Genomic DNA, 12,560 nt, shown 5'->3' on the forward strand with positions numbered 1-12,560 from the left:
GGATGTATGCATTTTAATTATTACCGAGTAAATTTAACTCAATTAAACAGTTTCAATTGATTTCAGTAGTAATTTAATCCATTAATAGGGTTTGTGTCAAATATTTTAAATTTGCCCTTACCTACTTGGATAATATTCATGTCCCCTGTCCTGAAAAATCATAATTTTAATAACATTAAAGCAAATTAATTTGGAATTTTTGTATGAGGGATTGTTGAAATTTGTAAAATGTTTTGCTCAACGTAATTAATTTTACATACAAAAAGTATTCTCAAATGTACTGAGTTGTTCAATTAAATCAGAGTTTGGGCACAACATCTTCTGATGTAACTCATTTAAAAGTCACTTTACAACCTTGTAGTAGTAACAATATTATCTTGTTAACAATACAGGAGAACCCTTATTAAGGGGACACCTTCAGTAGCCTGAAAAAGTGTCCCCTGGATAGGGGTGTTCCTCGAATTAGTGTTGGCCATAGTGTTAAAAACATTCTCCTTCTTTCATGAGGAAGTGTCCAATTAAAAGAGGTTCTACAAAAACAACATACTGTACATAAAGATAACATGTTATCATTTGAGACATACAGTACCACCATTATTTAATAGATGAAACAATTTGTGTTTTACATATGATGAATAAAGTAAACACTGGTTCCAAAAAAATTTGTAAATACCGAAACTGTTTGGATTTGTAAAATTACAATCAAAAGCAATGGTTGATAGCTATCCAAGCCATTGACGTAATAACAAAAATCATAGAAAAATAATTATGTATATAGAAAAAAAAACACACTATATAACAAAATTAAAATATTTGAAATATTGTGATTTAAAAAAAAAGTATTGGTAATAAAAAATGTACAAAAACAACGCATGAGAAATAAAACATACTCGTACACCCAATGTAGAAAAGACAATTATTTGATAAAAAAAATGCTACGGAAAAACAGTATAGAAAAAAATTGTCTTTAATGTAAAAAGATATTTGTACATCAGTTACAATAAAGTGAAGAATAAAATTGATATTGGATACATGATAAGAAATAGTTTAAAACATAAACAGCACCCTCTATTTGGTGTACAGTAGCACAACTTGTAGAATTTGATAATACAGTAATATATAGAGAAAACTTTACCTAAGTATGCAACTAGATTTGTATGATAGACAAAGGAAACATGATTATGAACCTATAACAGTTAATAATAATAATGATACCACATTTATAGTGCCCTTTCATGGATAAGCATGTTACAAGGAGCTTTACATTTTCCCCTAAGGTCGTGTCAGTGCAGCCAATTCCAATGCTCTCCCCTTTGTTCTTGACACTGGCTGTTTGTGAACTAGCATGTGTATCTCAAAAGATCTACTAGGTTCTTTAAAGTGCACATAGACATTTTGTTTACACTCATGTGCAGCGGTTTATAGTCCTTATCCGAGAAGACTCGTTCTACCACAAGAACACTTGATGACATCATAAGTCATAGATTACAGTTCCACTCTCTAACAAATGAATTGGCTGTACTGTATACCGTTAATATAATTATGCTTACATTGCTTGATATGTATTAAAAATGGATATTAAATTTATAAATTATAAAACAATCTTAAAAGTGGTTTTACATATTGCGTCTCTCTATGAAATATTGATATGGTTTAGTTATCAAGTTAATATATATGAGCAAGTTGTGTTTGTTACAGATATTTGTAATTTTATTTCAAATTTTTGCGTTATTATATATTATATAAACTGTGGTTCACACTAGTGGATCGTAATCTAGATTTAGGAGCTTACCGATCTGTGCGAGATCTGGATAGAGCGCTTATCATCAGTTATAATGATCGGGAATGCTATCGGGTTGCAATTTTACCCCCCGTTTCTTTAATAGCTTAATCCCTTCCCAATATTCCTTCATTGCCAAATAAGGGTTACAGGTAAAAATGATGCAGCAATTTTTATTATTATTATTTTTGCAATAGCGGTTAGTGGCTAAGTGTGAACAGAGCAAAGTTTAGATGAATTTTAACGCAATATCTGAACAAATCAAAACAATTTCCAACATTAAATCCTTACACTTTCTATAGATTTGATATGAACAATCATTGGTCTTATTGTTATAGACAACATAAGAGTAATAAAATATGAATGAGTGCGTTGCAATTAATAGCAGGGTACTGTAGTTAAATTTGCTTGGATAAACTTTGATCTTATTATTAGACAGAACCAACTGTAATATATCAAAATAGTTGTCTCATAAACATTATTCTTTTATTTCTAACTATAAAATATGTTGTCATCAATTCTAGTATAAAAATCATACTGTTACAGATACCAATATTAATGTATCTAGGCAAATGTCATCATTTGTAGCATTCATAAATACAGTATACAAGTGACATTGTTTTTAACCGTAAAATAATTCCTATTTCTGTACATTGTTACTACTGTATTTTTGTAACAATTATTCTTTTAAAAATATATTTTGATATGTGCCTTGCCATGCCCCTTTTGTATTGGCTTGTCCTTGCTCAAGGTAAGCATTTGTCTTAGGATTTTATTCTCTTATTTGATTGCGTTGTCTTTTGTTTTATTGAATAAAATTGGTTTAAATAAAAATAACATAAAGATATTAAAACTTTGCAGCAAACACATGAAAATTAAAGTATACAGTTAAACTTGCTTGCAAAATTTAACCTCAATATCAGAATTAGCAAATGACAAATCAGAAAACAAACTTAAAATTGGTTCTTGTTACATTTCCTAATAGGACACTAAAGAAATTAGGAAATTTGAGAATTTCCTAGCAATATGATCTGATGCGACGTTGAAAAGATTAATAATTTGGATGAAATACATACATTTAAAAAAAATATTTAAATGCATTTTGCAATGAGAATTTGATCCATTGGAATAAATTTATAGTATCGTATGAATACGAATACTGTAAATAATATAAATTTTACTAATAATTAATTTATTTTATTTACAAACAATTTTAAAAATGAATTTCTAAAAATTTGTTTTTCATTTCTAGGATGAGAAAAAAATGTTAAATATGTTCTTATTATTCTCGACACTTTGGTTGGCCTAAAAATCTGATCTAAATGCCATTTCAAAAAAGTTAATTAATTTGGAAACTTTTGACCAAACAATTCAGATTTTAGGAGATTTTCTGGTTTAAAAGTCCAGTATTGTTAGAGTGGACTCCCTAAAGAGATGTTCCTACTGGTAGGCCTATTCTAAATTTGAAAGGGTCAACCAAACATTTCAATTATTTACCAATAAGTAATAAATTAAACACTTGGATTCCATTATCTAAATTAGTTGGCAGATTGGTAAATCCAAAATTTTGAATAGATTATGAAATAGTGTGGTCAAACCAATATTATGATATGATTATCAAAATTAGTTGCCAGAGTGGTAAATTTAAAATGTTGATAAGATTATCAAAATTAGTTGCCAGAGTGGTAAATTTAAAATGTTGATAAGATTATCAAAATTAGTTGCCAGAGTGGTAAATTTAAGATGTTGATAAGATTATCAAAATTAGTTGCCAGAGTCGTAAATTTAAAATGTTGATAAGATTATCAAAATTAGTTGCCAGAGTGGTAAATTTAAGATGTTAATAAGATTATCAAAATTAGTTGACAGAGTGATTATCAATCGGGTATTTCTATAAAATTACTTAAATCAGTTTCCAGAGTAGACATTCCAATATTTGATCATATTATCTAAATTAGTTGCCAGAGTGATCAATGTGATTATCTAATCAGATTATCAAAGAGTGGTCAATCAGGTATTCTATCAGATTACTAAAAACAGTTTTTCGAGTGGACATTCCAATATTTGATCATATCATCTTAAGTTTGCCAAAGTGGTCAACATAACACTTCATTGTTAATCCAATTTATCTACAATCACTCTTTGAGAGTGATTTTATAATTAAACAACTCTTTTCTTACAGCTGTACAGAACATGTACACCTTAAAAACGTACTGTACTGTACAATGAACTGTGTTAAACTAATTTAATACAAATGTTTCTAAACAAAGATTCCTTTAACATCTTTGCCTTTTCATTAAAATAAATATTGCAGGGTCAAAGATATTGTTTATACTTCTCATTTACCATGTGAATTTAATTAATAAATATATCATTTTAATGCATATTGATTTACTTTGTGAATGCTATCAATTTACTCCCAATATATAAACATTTTTCATAATATTTCTTACAGTATTTCAAATTATGTGTATATTAAGAAACTTTCGTTTTGCGACGACTAAAAACCTAGCAACAAGCGAGGTCAGGTCAATTGATGTTTTATACCTAAACTGCGGTGAGGTGGGAGGGCAAGGAAACATTTCCTCGCATACGCACAACAAATTAACTACTTTGGTTGTCGACAGCTTCTTAATGTCTAATGTCGGGCGCAATGTAATATAAAAATAATAATATCCCAAAAAAACATTTGTCAATTGGTCAAAATAAAAATATAGCAAATTAATTTTTCTGTTTGTCTGATTCATGTAGTTTGGCATATGCTTGTTGTACCATTGTTTGATTAATAGAATCTTTGAAAGCCAGCATTCCGAGTTGAATATGCGATGCTTCATTTAATGCTTTTGAATAGATACACATTCTATACTGTTCCGCTGTCAAATCCGTATTGCACTTTTTCGGGTGGTAAATATGGAAAATCCCCGGATCTGGGACTCGTATTACTTTTAAACCTGATTGTAAATATCTACGATAAAGATGAACGTCTTCTCCGCCCCATCCTTTTATGTCGAGGTCGAAACCTTTTATACGTCTAAAGTCGGATTTGTATTGGCAGGTCATTCCGAACCCAAAGTCTCGCCAGAATCCTGACTCCTTACGTATATGATATTGTTGATCAAGCGGAGGTATATATTCATGGTTAGCGTACACCACATTTGGATTATATAAGCTAAAAACAATTGGGTAATAAACTGATTTCCCTGGTAATGTGTGATAACGACAATGTTCTAAGAATTCTGGAGTAAATGCTATGTCCACATCACAGAAGAACATTAGAACATCTCCTCCTTCCCAATTATTCACCCCTTCCTGTAACCCAACCCCTCTTGAAAACTCTCCTTTCGCTGTAACAATCTGATAATTGTCAAATTGTGTTGCTTCGGTAAACCTATTAAGAATGTCTTTTACTTCTGCGAGTCCTTCAATACCGAAGTAAACAATTGTCATAAAAATATTTTTCTCGCCACCTTCTAAGATTACTCGTAACCTTTCCACAAACATCCTAAAATTGTCAACTCTTCCTGATAATGGAACAATTAAATAAATCATGACGCGACTCGTATCCATGATTTTCACTTTAACTTTTTGTAATGGCGCAAACGGTCTGAGTACCTGCGTTGAGTGGTAGTTCCCATTGGAATGATCCCGGAAAATTAAGTTATAATATGTACCAACCATTCGATCATTGCGGAATATTCCATCAACAAAATTATCTACAGAAAAATCTTTCTTAGATTTGCTCATTGAATTTAATGAATTAATAGCAAAATATACAGCTTCCACCAAATCTTCTTTCCTATCAGCTTTTGGTCGCTCAGAAGGTCTATGACTTAAGCCCCCACTCACACTGTACACAAGTTTTGTAGTTAAACTGCTATATGGTGAAACCTCATATTCATCTTTTAAAGCCCTGTTCACATTTACTTTTGCCATTTGCACTTTGAGATGATCACTGAGGATATGCTCTTCTGCATTTTCTTCAATTTTTTTATGATCCAACTCAGTTGCGAGTTTTTGATTGTGAGGTTCGTTAATTTCTTGTACCTTGTGTGCTTGCTTCATTAACTCGGCTTTCAGGTCAGTAATTTGATGTTTTAGTGCAGATATTTGGGTTTTATATTTCTCTTCTAGTTCGCTAAATGACGCTAAGCAGTCTTCCTTTCGATGCAAATCATAAATTTCAGCTGTTGCTGTATGGCCCTAAAAAACATAACAAACTCAATATTAGATACAATGCAATGCAAGCAAGCAAGATGCTTTAATTGTTCTAACTACTGAAAATTTAAATTTTTGTTTATTTTTAACCAAATCCAACTGACCAAACATTCTTATTACTAAATCAAATACTATGGTATAAAGGTGTGCATACTATTTCTTTTGCCAAATTTCTAATAATTGAATGACATTAAAACAAGGCCAACAGCCATAAGTCGCGTGCTAAAATGCATAGTGATACCAGACCGACCGACCGACCCACTGACCGACCGACCGACATAGTGAACTATAGAGTCGCGTCCACGCGACTAAAAACATATTATGTTTATGTTCAAAATTCAAGTTCAAAATGGTAGATGAAACTAATAATAATTAGATCCAAATGAGAATGACAGTATTTTACTTAACTGTAAGCAACAAACTTTCTAAACTTTATACAAATTAACTGCATATCTCTACGACAGTTATAGCCTACAAGTTAGATACAAACTGATTTTATTCCCGTAACAAATCGTTCAAGATAGACAACATCTTGATTTGATAATTACTTGAAAAACTACAGCTTTAATGGGAAATTGCCAAAATTTTTCCAGGAATAAATAAAGTGAAAGCACTTTCTATTGGCAGAAATGAAAGACAAAAATCTTCAATGACATTTACTGTTTGACAATACATACAAATTAGAAAAAAAAAGTCTGAAAGAATCAATGTCATAAATGACATCGTATAACATGAGTTGTGCATGAAGACAATTAAGTAATACCCTGTATGATCCTTTTAATACATTTCTGACAGGTATGTTACTTTATAATATAATTGTATTTAATTGATTTATCGATGTTTACAGGACTTTTTGTATATATATTAGCTTTTATAATAAAATAGATAGACATGTAGACATGAACGTATGCATTTTTGAAATATAGGCAATTAGTTATACTATGTGATCTGTTTAATACATTTTTTCTTTGTTTGATTCAATAAATTTGTCGACAGATAAAACATTAAAAGCCTACAGGGTATTTCATGTATTTTGTTACATGTATTTCTACTAGTACATTATGCTACTGTATGTGGTGGATGGCCTACTGATTTGTGATCTTTTAAAAAGCCTATATCCACTCTCATTCATTTTTATATGGTAGTAGTTATGTTAGGCCATCCATGGAAAAACATAAATAGCTCACTTAAAGTTTATTGCATAAATTATACTAGACAATTTCAACTACATACTCGAAAATAAAGAAAAGTTCAAATCAACCAATCAAATTGCTTAAACTCCGCTGTAAGACATTTCAATTCGAATCTTGCCATTCATATTGATGACCATTGGTTCAGATGTTAATAACAACTTTACAAATATTTAAAGATTTTAATTGAAAAACTTATATATTACTTATTTTTGATTGTCAAAATTAATGGTTGCACAAATGCACAAATTTTGAAATTCCTACAAACAATCTAATAATATATTGTCAGTAATAATTATGTCGCCTAGAGCGATTAGATTTTATGACGATAAGTAGTCATTAAAGTAAATGTCGACATAAACTTTATCAGAGTTATAATAGCAATATATGATATTATGAGCCCTATGCAACAATAAAATATTTTAGCGTAAGGCAATCTGATATATTTTGTTCCAATGCAAATAACAGTTATATTGCTATAGAGGAATGCCATAGGCTAATCTAAAAAAATGAATGCATCTTTTCAAAAGATTAATCATTGAATTAATAGTTTATTTAATGAAAAAACAATTGGAAATATTCTTACAAAATCTCTGAAATTAAAAGAGGAATTATTTTTAATATTATGGCACTGCAATTTTGCATTGTATAAGGCCACCATAACATGCTGGGATAATCTATAAATATGTTGTACCCAGCAGAGGTGAACAGACCTAGATCTGTGTTAAACTATAGAATATCAGCAACTTTCTAAATAATTGTACAATCTTATAAATCATCTTTAACAAAATAAATGTTTATTATGATATAGTAGAAACTCAATTAAAAACATTGAGGACCAAAAAAGTGACCCTTTAATAGAGGTATCCCTTAAATAGAGAATGGCTATATTGTTAAAGCTTGCCCCTGATATAAATTTCTTCTGAATAGAAAAAATGGGTCCTATTGCAATTAATATAAACTTACAGTGAATAATTCCTAGGAAAAAAGAAGCATGTTGGTGTGGTAGTGCAAGTTGACAGTCTTTTTGAGTTGTGTCTGTGAAAAACCATTTTATCTAAGTAGAAATCTATGTAGAAATTTGTACCAGCATGTACTGGGAGCACTATATGCATGATGGGATAGTCTTTAGAGATGTTTGGATATTTTACTTATTATTTAAAATTAAGAATGGTTACAAACCTGATGATGTCTTGTCTGTATTGGTAACTTGCCGTTGATTGTGCCATTTGTGCAGCTCTCAAAGTTGATCAGAAAGAGGAGAAAACCCATGCAGAAAGCTATACCAAGCTTGACGCACACTTTCATAGATGGTAAGCGCATCTTGCCTCCATTAACACTAAGCAAACAAGGTCAGCAAAATTTGGGTCACTTCAACATTACCTATAAACACAAAATAAGATAAATTAGTCTTAATACTGTAATATTAAGGTGTTCTGCCTCTAGATGAATTATTATTTTATACAAAAGATATCTTGACAGTTTTGTTATTCATTCTGTCTACAAAACATGAAAATATGTTACTTCGAATAAGGCCATTGAAAATCGAATATTAGCATTAATTCATTCTTGAAAATTATCGAATAAAACGTGACTCTTCATTGGTACGCATATAAAAAATCTTTTGTCTTGCAATAATAAAATGCAAATATAATGTTAATGTCATGCATAATGTAACAATGTAATATCCTTAATCTTAATAATAATAAAATTATTCAAAATATCGTGAAACAAATGAGTGTATCTAGGGTATCATCACGATATTTACTGTTGTCATGGCAACCATATCCTATAATGTCATCCACTAGACACAATTAAAACCTCTCATTCTCAGAGTAAAGTACAGTAAGCATCTCTGCTTTAATAACCACATAAAAGTGAGTGATAAAACCAACACAATATTGACATGTCCCACCCACAGAACATAAAATCACGTCATTATTGTATTTTTTTAATTAAATGCAAAACTGTCAATTACCTTCTTGAATTGATTAAATTTGTTTTTATCGGCTATGTATTGTGTGTACATTAAATGATCAAATATGTATACAAACAATAATATGATAAAAACGGCGATATTCCCCAAAAAACTAACCGAGGGGGTACCATGCCCACCTCTTTGTCCAGGGTGGTTTTAATGTAGTTTTAAACCTTTCCAGTCCATTTTGATGTCTCATGTTTCAGAAACATTAGAAATAATTTTTCCTACTATATTAGATCCAAGATGGTATATAATTGTCAAATGTCATAAAAAACCTTCTCAGTACAATTGCAGTCATTTTGATACCCCATGTGTATGGATGCGTGTGGTAGAAAAAATGTGCTAACGAAAAATCGTACCAACTCTGTCTTATTAATATAGATCAGCAGATCATATTGGCCTAGAGAAAATAAGCAAATATAATACATATATACACAATACCACCAAGGGAAAACATAAGCCAAGTATTATAGATTCTGTAGTACAAAACAATACAGCTACCAGCTTTCCACAGAAGCTGAACAAATAATTACATTCAATATTAATTGCACTTTATAGTGTGGAAACACAATTAATCTGGAATATTGTCAAGCTGATTAAATAATTAACTTACCAATCAATTTGCAAATCAGTATTCTCTCAGTACCAGTACATTTTGATCTGCAACTGGTATTAAACACAGGGTATAATAATAAGAATATTTTTGTTTTTTTCCCAACACAAGTATGGAAAAACCTATGTTTAGCATTGATTTGATAATAGCATCATAAAAACAATTACAGATAAAATACAATGAATATATATAGAAAACAAGTATCAAAACAACATACAAAAACAGGGATGCCAAAGAAAACCCATAAAAGCCTTGAAAGGACTTGTTTCTTTTGAGAAAAAAGTCAAGAAAGCCAAACAACAACAGCAAACCAACAAAATTTACCTCGGTCTTTGGTATTAAACAAGTCTCATGTGAGGCTTATGCAGTGGTGCTATTTTTACTATGTGAAATCCTGAGTTAGAATCAGGATTTAACAACCCTATTTCAAGTACTTGCCTTTTCTAAAATTCCACAAAAATCAGCATTTAATTTTCCAATAAAGATAATTGTTTACAATTGCTTTATTGACTCCAATATTCAATTTGTATTAAAATTTTAAATACTGAGAAAATTATTCTTCTTCCTGTGCCAGCCCCACTTGTTTCTCACTTATGAGATGTTATCAGCCTACTAAGTACAACACACTGCTTCCTGTATCATGTTAGATAACTACTCCTTTGTTAAATGCACAATAATTGTATTTCTACAATAATTGTATTTCCTTAAACAATGATTTACTTTCAGCAAATTGTGATAACACTTTATATAAAAATAATTTAAAAAATAGATTTTCAGATCAATCTAATCGAGCTCGATCACTACAGTACAAAATATCCAAATAGTTTCACAGATTTTTCTATAAATACAGTCAAAGAAATTTATATATCACATGTCTAAAATTCCAAACTTTTTGACGAATCTAGATCACGATATTACGTTCCAATTTCCGGTAATTTTCTCCTACTATTCCTATTATCTGCATCCTCATCAAAATCATATCATTTATTCACAGGTGTGCAATCTGTTACCTGTTCATCCCCATTACCGTTCCTCTCATCAATAACTCAATGAATGCATCGCTATTGAGAACAATTTAGTATTCGCCGATCGTAAAATACAAGCGTATATCTAACACCATGGCTGATTGATAGCACGATAAGAAACATTGCCATCAATAAGCATGAGAGGAAAAGAGTTGAATGATATATAGTCAGGTATATTCAGATTGGTTTAAACATATCTAGTACAACAAATTTCACAGTACGCAAAATGTATTAATAGGCCAATAAACATAACATCTTTATTTTTACTGTACACATTGCTATTGCTATATTTTTTATTTTTTTAAAATAAGTTTTCTTCTTTTAATCATTACATTTTTAGATAACTTTTATATACAGAACAAATTATTTCAGATTAGTTTTTGCTCCTCACTCACCTCACCTCAAATTTTACCTCCAATGTCAAACAAACAACCTTTAATTTGTATTTGCACATAAAAATTGCACCATCGACATTCAATCTTTTCTTTCAATTTTGTAATTATTATACAAGCAAATGATCTTGACAAACAAGACTGGTCAGTTAATATTTATTTACTAGGAAAAACATAGCCAAAACCACTGTATTGCAATCTATTAATCATAACAACAGTGGTTTTGGTAGTCAATATGAGTGCCATTTTACCTGCAAAATTTCAGTTTGCCAGGTAAGATTGGGAGTAAGATAAAGGGTAAAAAAAAAGACAATGTTATAGCAAAAAAACAATCTAGTACAAAACTACTTTCAACTCAGAATTTAGATCAATAATCAATTATTGCTATCTATCTATATCCTGTTTGCGGCAGTAAAATAACTTTTACACAATTAAAGAAAAAAATGTTCATTATGATAAAGTTTATAGTCTTCATTCTTTATTTCTGACCTACTTTTTGGAAATATATTTTATAAATAAAAATAGTTGAATGCTGTAATTAATTTAAATTGCTTTGGAAAAGGTTAATGGGTTTATTCATCCAGGTTTAGATTCATAACACGTTTTCAATTTATAACTTTATATAACATTTCCATTAGCTCACTTTATTTTGCAATTAATGTAGACAAAAATAAATGACTTTTTTAATCAAAACTTATGTGTAAATTAAAATAATAATTGAACTTGCTTGCAGTATCAACTTTAATTTTTGGTTCCCAACACAAGGACGTACGTAACGCAATGTTTGAAAGTGATTTGACCAATGACTTGTAGGTGTGGGTTCAAAAAGGCCTTTAAATAAAGACAATTTAGACTTGGTAAAGGGTTTTCACACCTGTTCCGGTACCATTCCTGTCCGGCACAGGCAAATCCAATCGAACATCAATGTTTCGTTTTTACGCGACTACGTGCAAATCGATTGGCGCATAGCCATGTGGAGCGTCGTGAAAACAAAACATTTACGTTCGATTTGCTGTACTGGAACCGTGCCGGAACAGGTGTGAAAGACCCTTTAATCTGGTACTGTGAGTGTCCAACTCAGTGTCATAACAGGCGGTTTCCACTATTTCCTAGTTAAGAGCAGAGAGGTGAGTACACCTTACATAATAAAACAAAACTATACCTCTGTAGGTTTGAACAGGGGCTTATTATAGTTCTAATCAACATGTTTATGTAAATTGAAAGAACACATTAGTGATTTTAGTCATGTTTCAGGTAGATATTCAAGTCACACTTTCCATATATTTATTCGTATTTCTAAGTTAATCTATTCTATGTGTTAATGCTGGCAAACTGTGCAAATGAGGATATCTATTATATTAGGA

At 30.5% G+C, this 12,560-nt stretch overlaps 2 protein-coding genes across 3 annotated transcripts in view; one reads left to right on the forward strand and one right to left on the reverse strand.

Moving 5' to 3' along the window:
- The window catches only part of LOC144844452 (carboxypeptidase E-like), a 231,843-nt gene that overhangs the window by 23,818 nt on the left and 195,465 nt on the right, over nucleotides 1–12,560 (forward strand). The gene's annotated exons all lie outside the window — the stretch shown is intronic.
- The window catches only part of LOC144844690 (chondroitin sulfate N-acetylgalactosaminyltransferase 1-like), a 43,977-nt gene continuing 32,368 nt past the window's right edge, over nucleotides 952–12,560 (reverse strand). For both annotated transcript variants that reach the window (XM_078701715.1, XM_078701716.1), the window contains exons 3-4: nucleotides 8,368–8,568; nucleotides 952–5,980 (exon numbers count right to left, since the gene is read on the reverse strand). In XM_078701715.1, the coding sequence (XP_078557841.1) occupies nucleotides 4,502–5,980; nucleotides 8,368–8,508 (1,620 nt within the window). In that variant the 5' untranslated portion in view covers nucleotides 8,509–8,568 and the 3' untranslated portion in view covers nucleotides 952–4,501. The remainder of the gene's footprint in view (nucleotides 5,981–8,367; nucleotides 8,569–12,560) is intronic.

The sequence above is a fragment of the Antedon bifida genome, chromosome 6 (assembly GCF_963402885.1).
Source record: "Antedon bifida chromosome 6, ecAntBifi1.1, whole genome shotgun sequence".
NCBI classification, from domain to species: Eukaryota; Metazoa; Echinodermata; class Crinoidea; order Comatulida; family Antedonidae; genus Antedon; species Antedon bifida.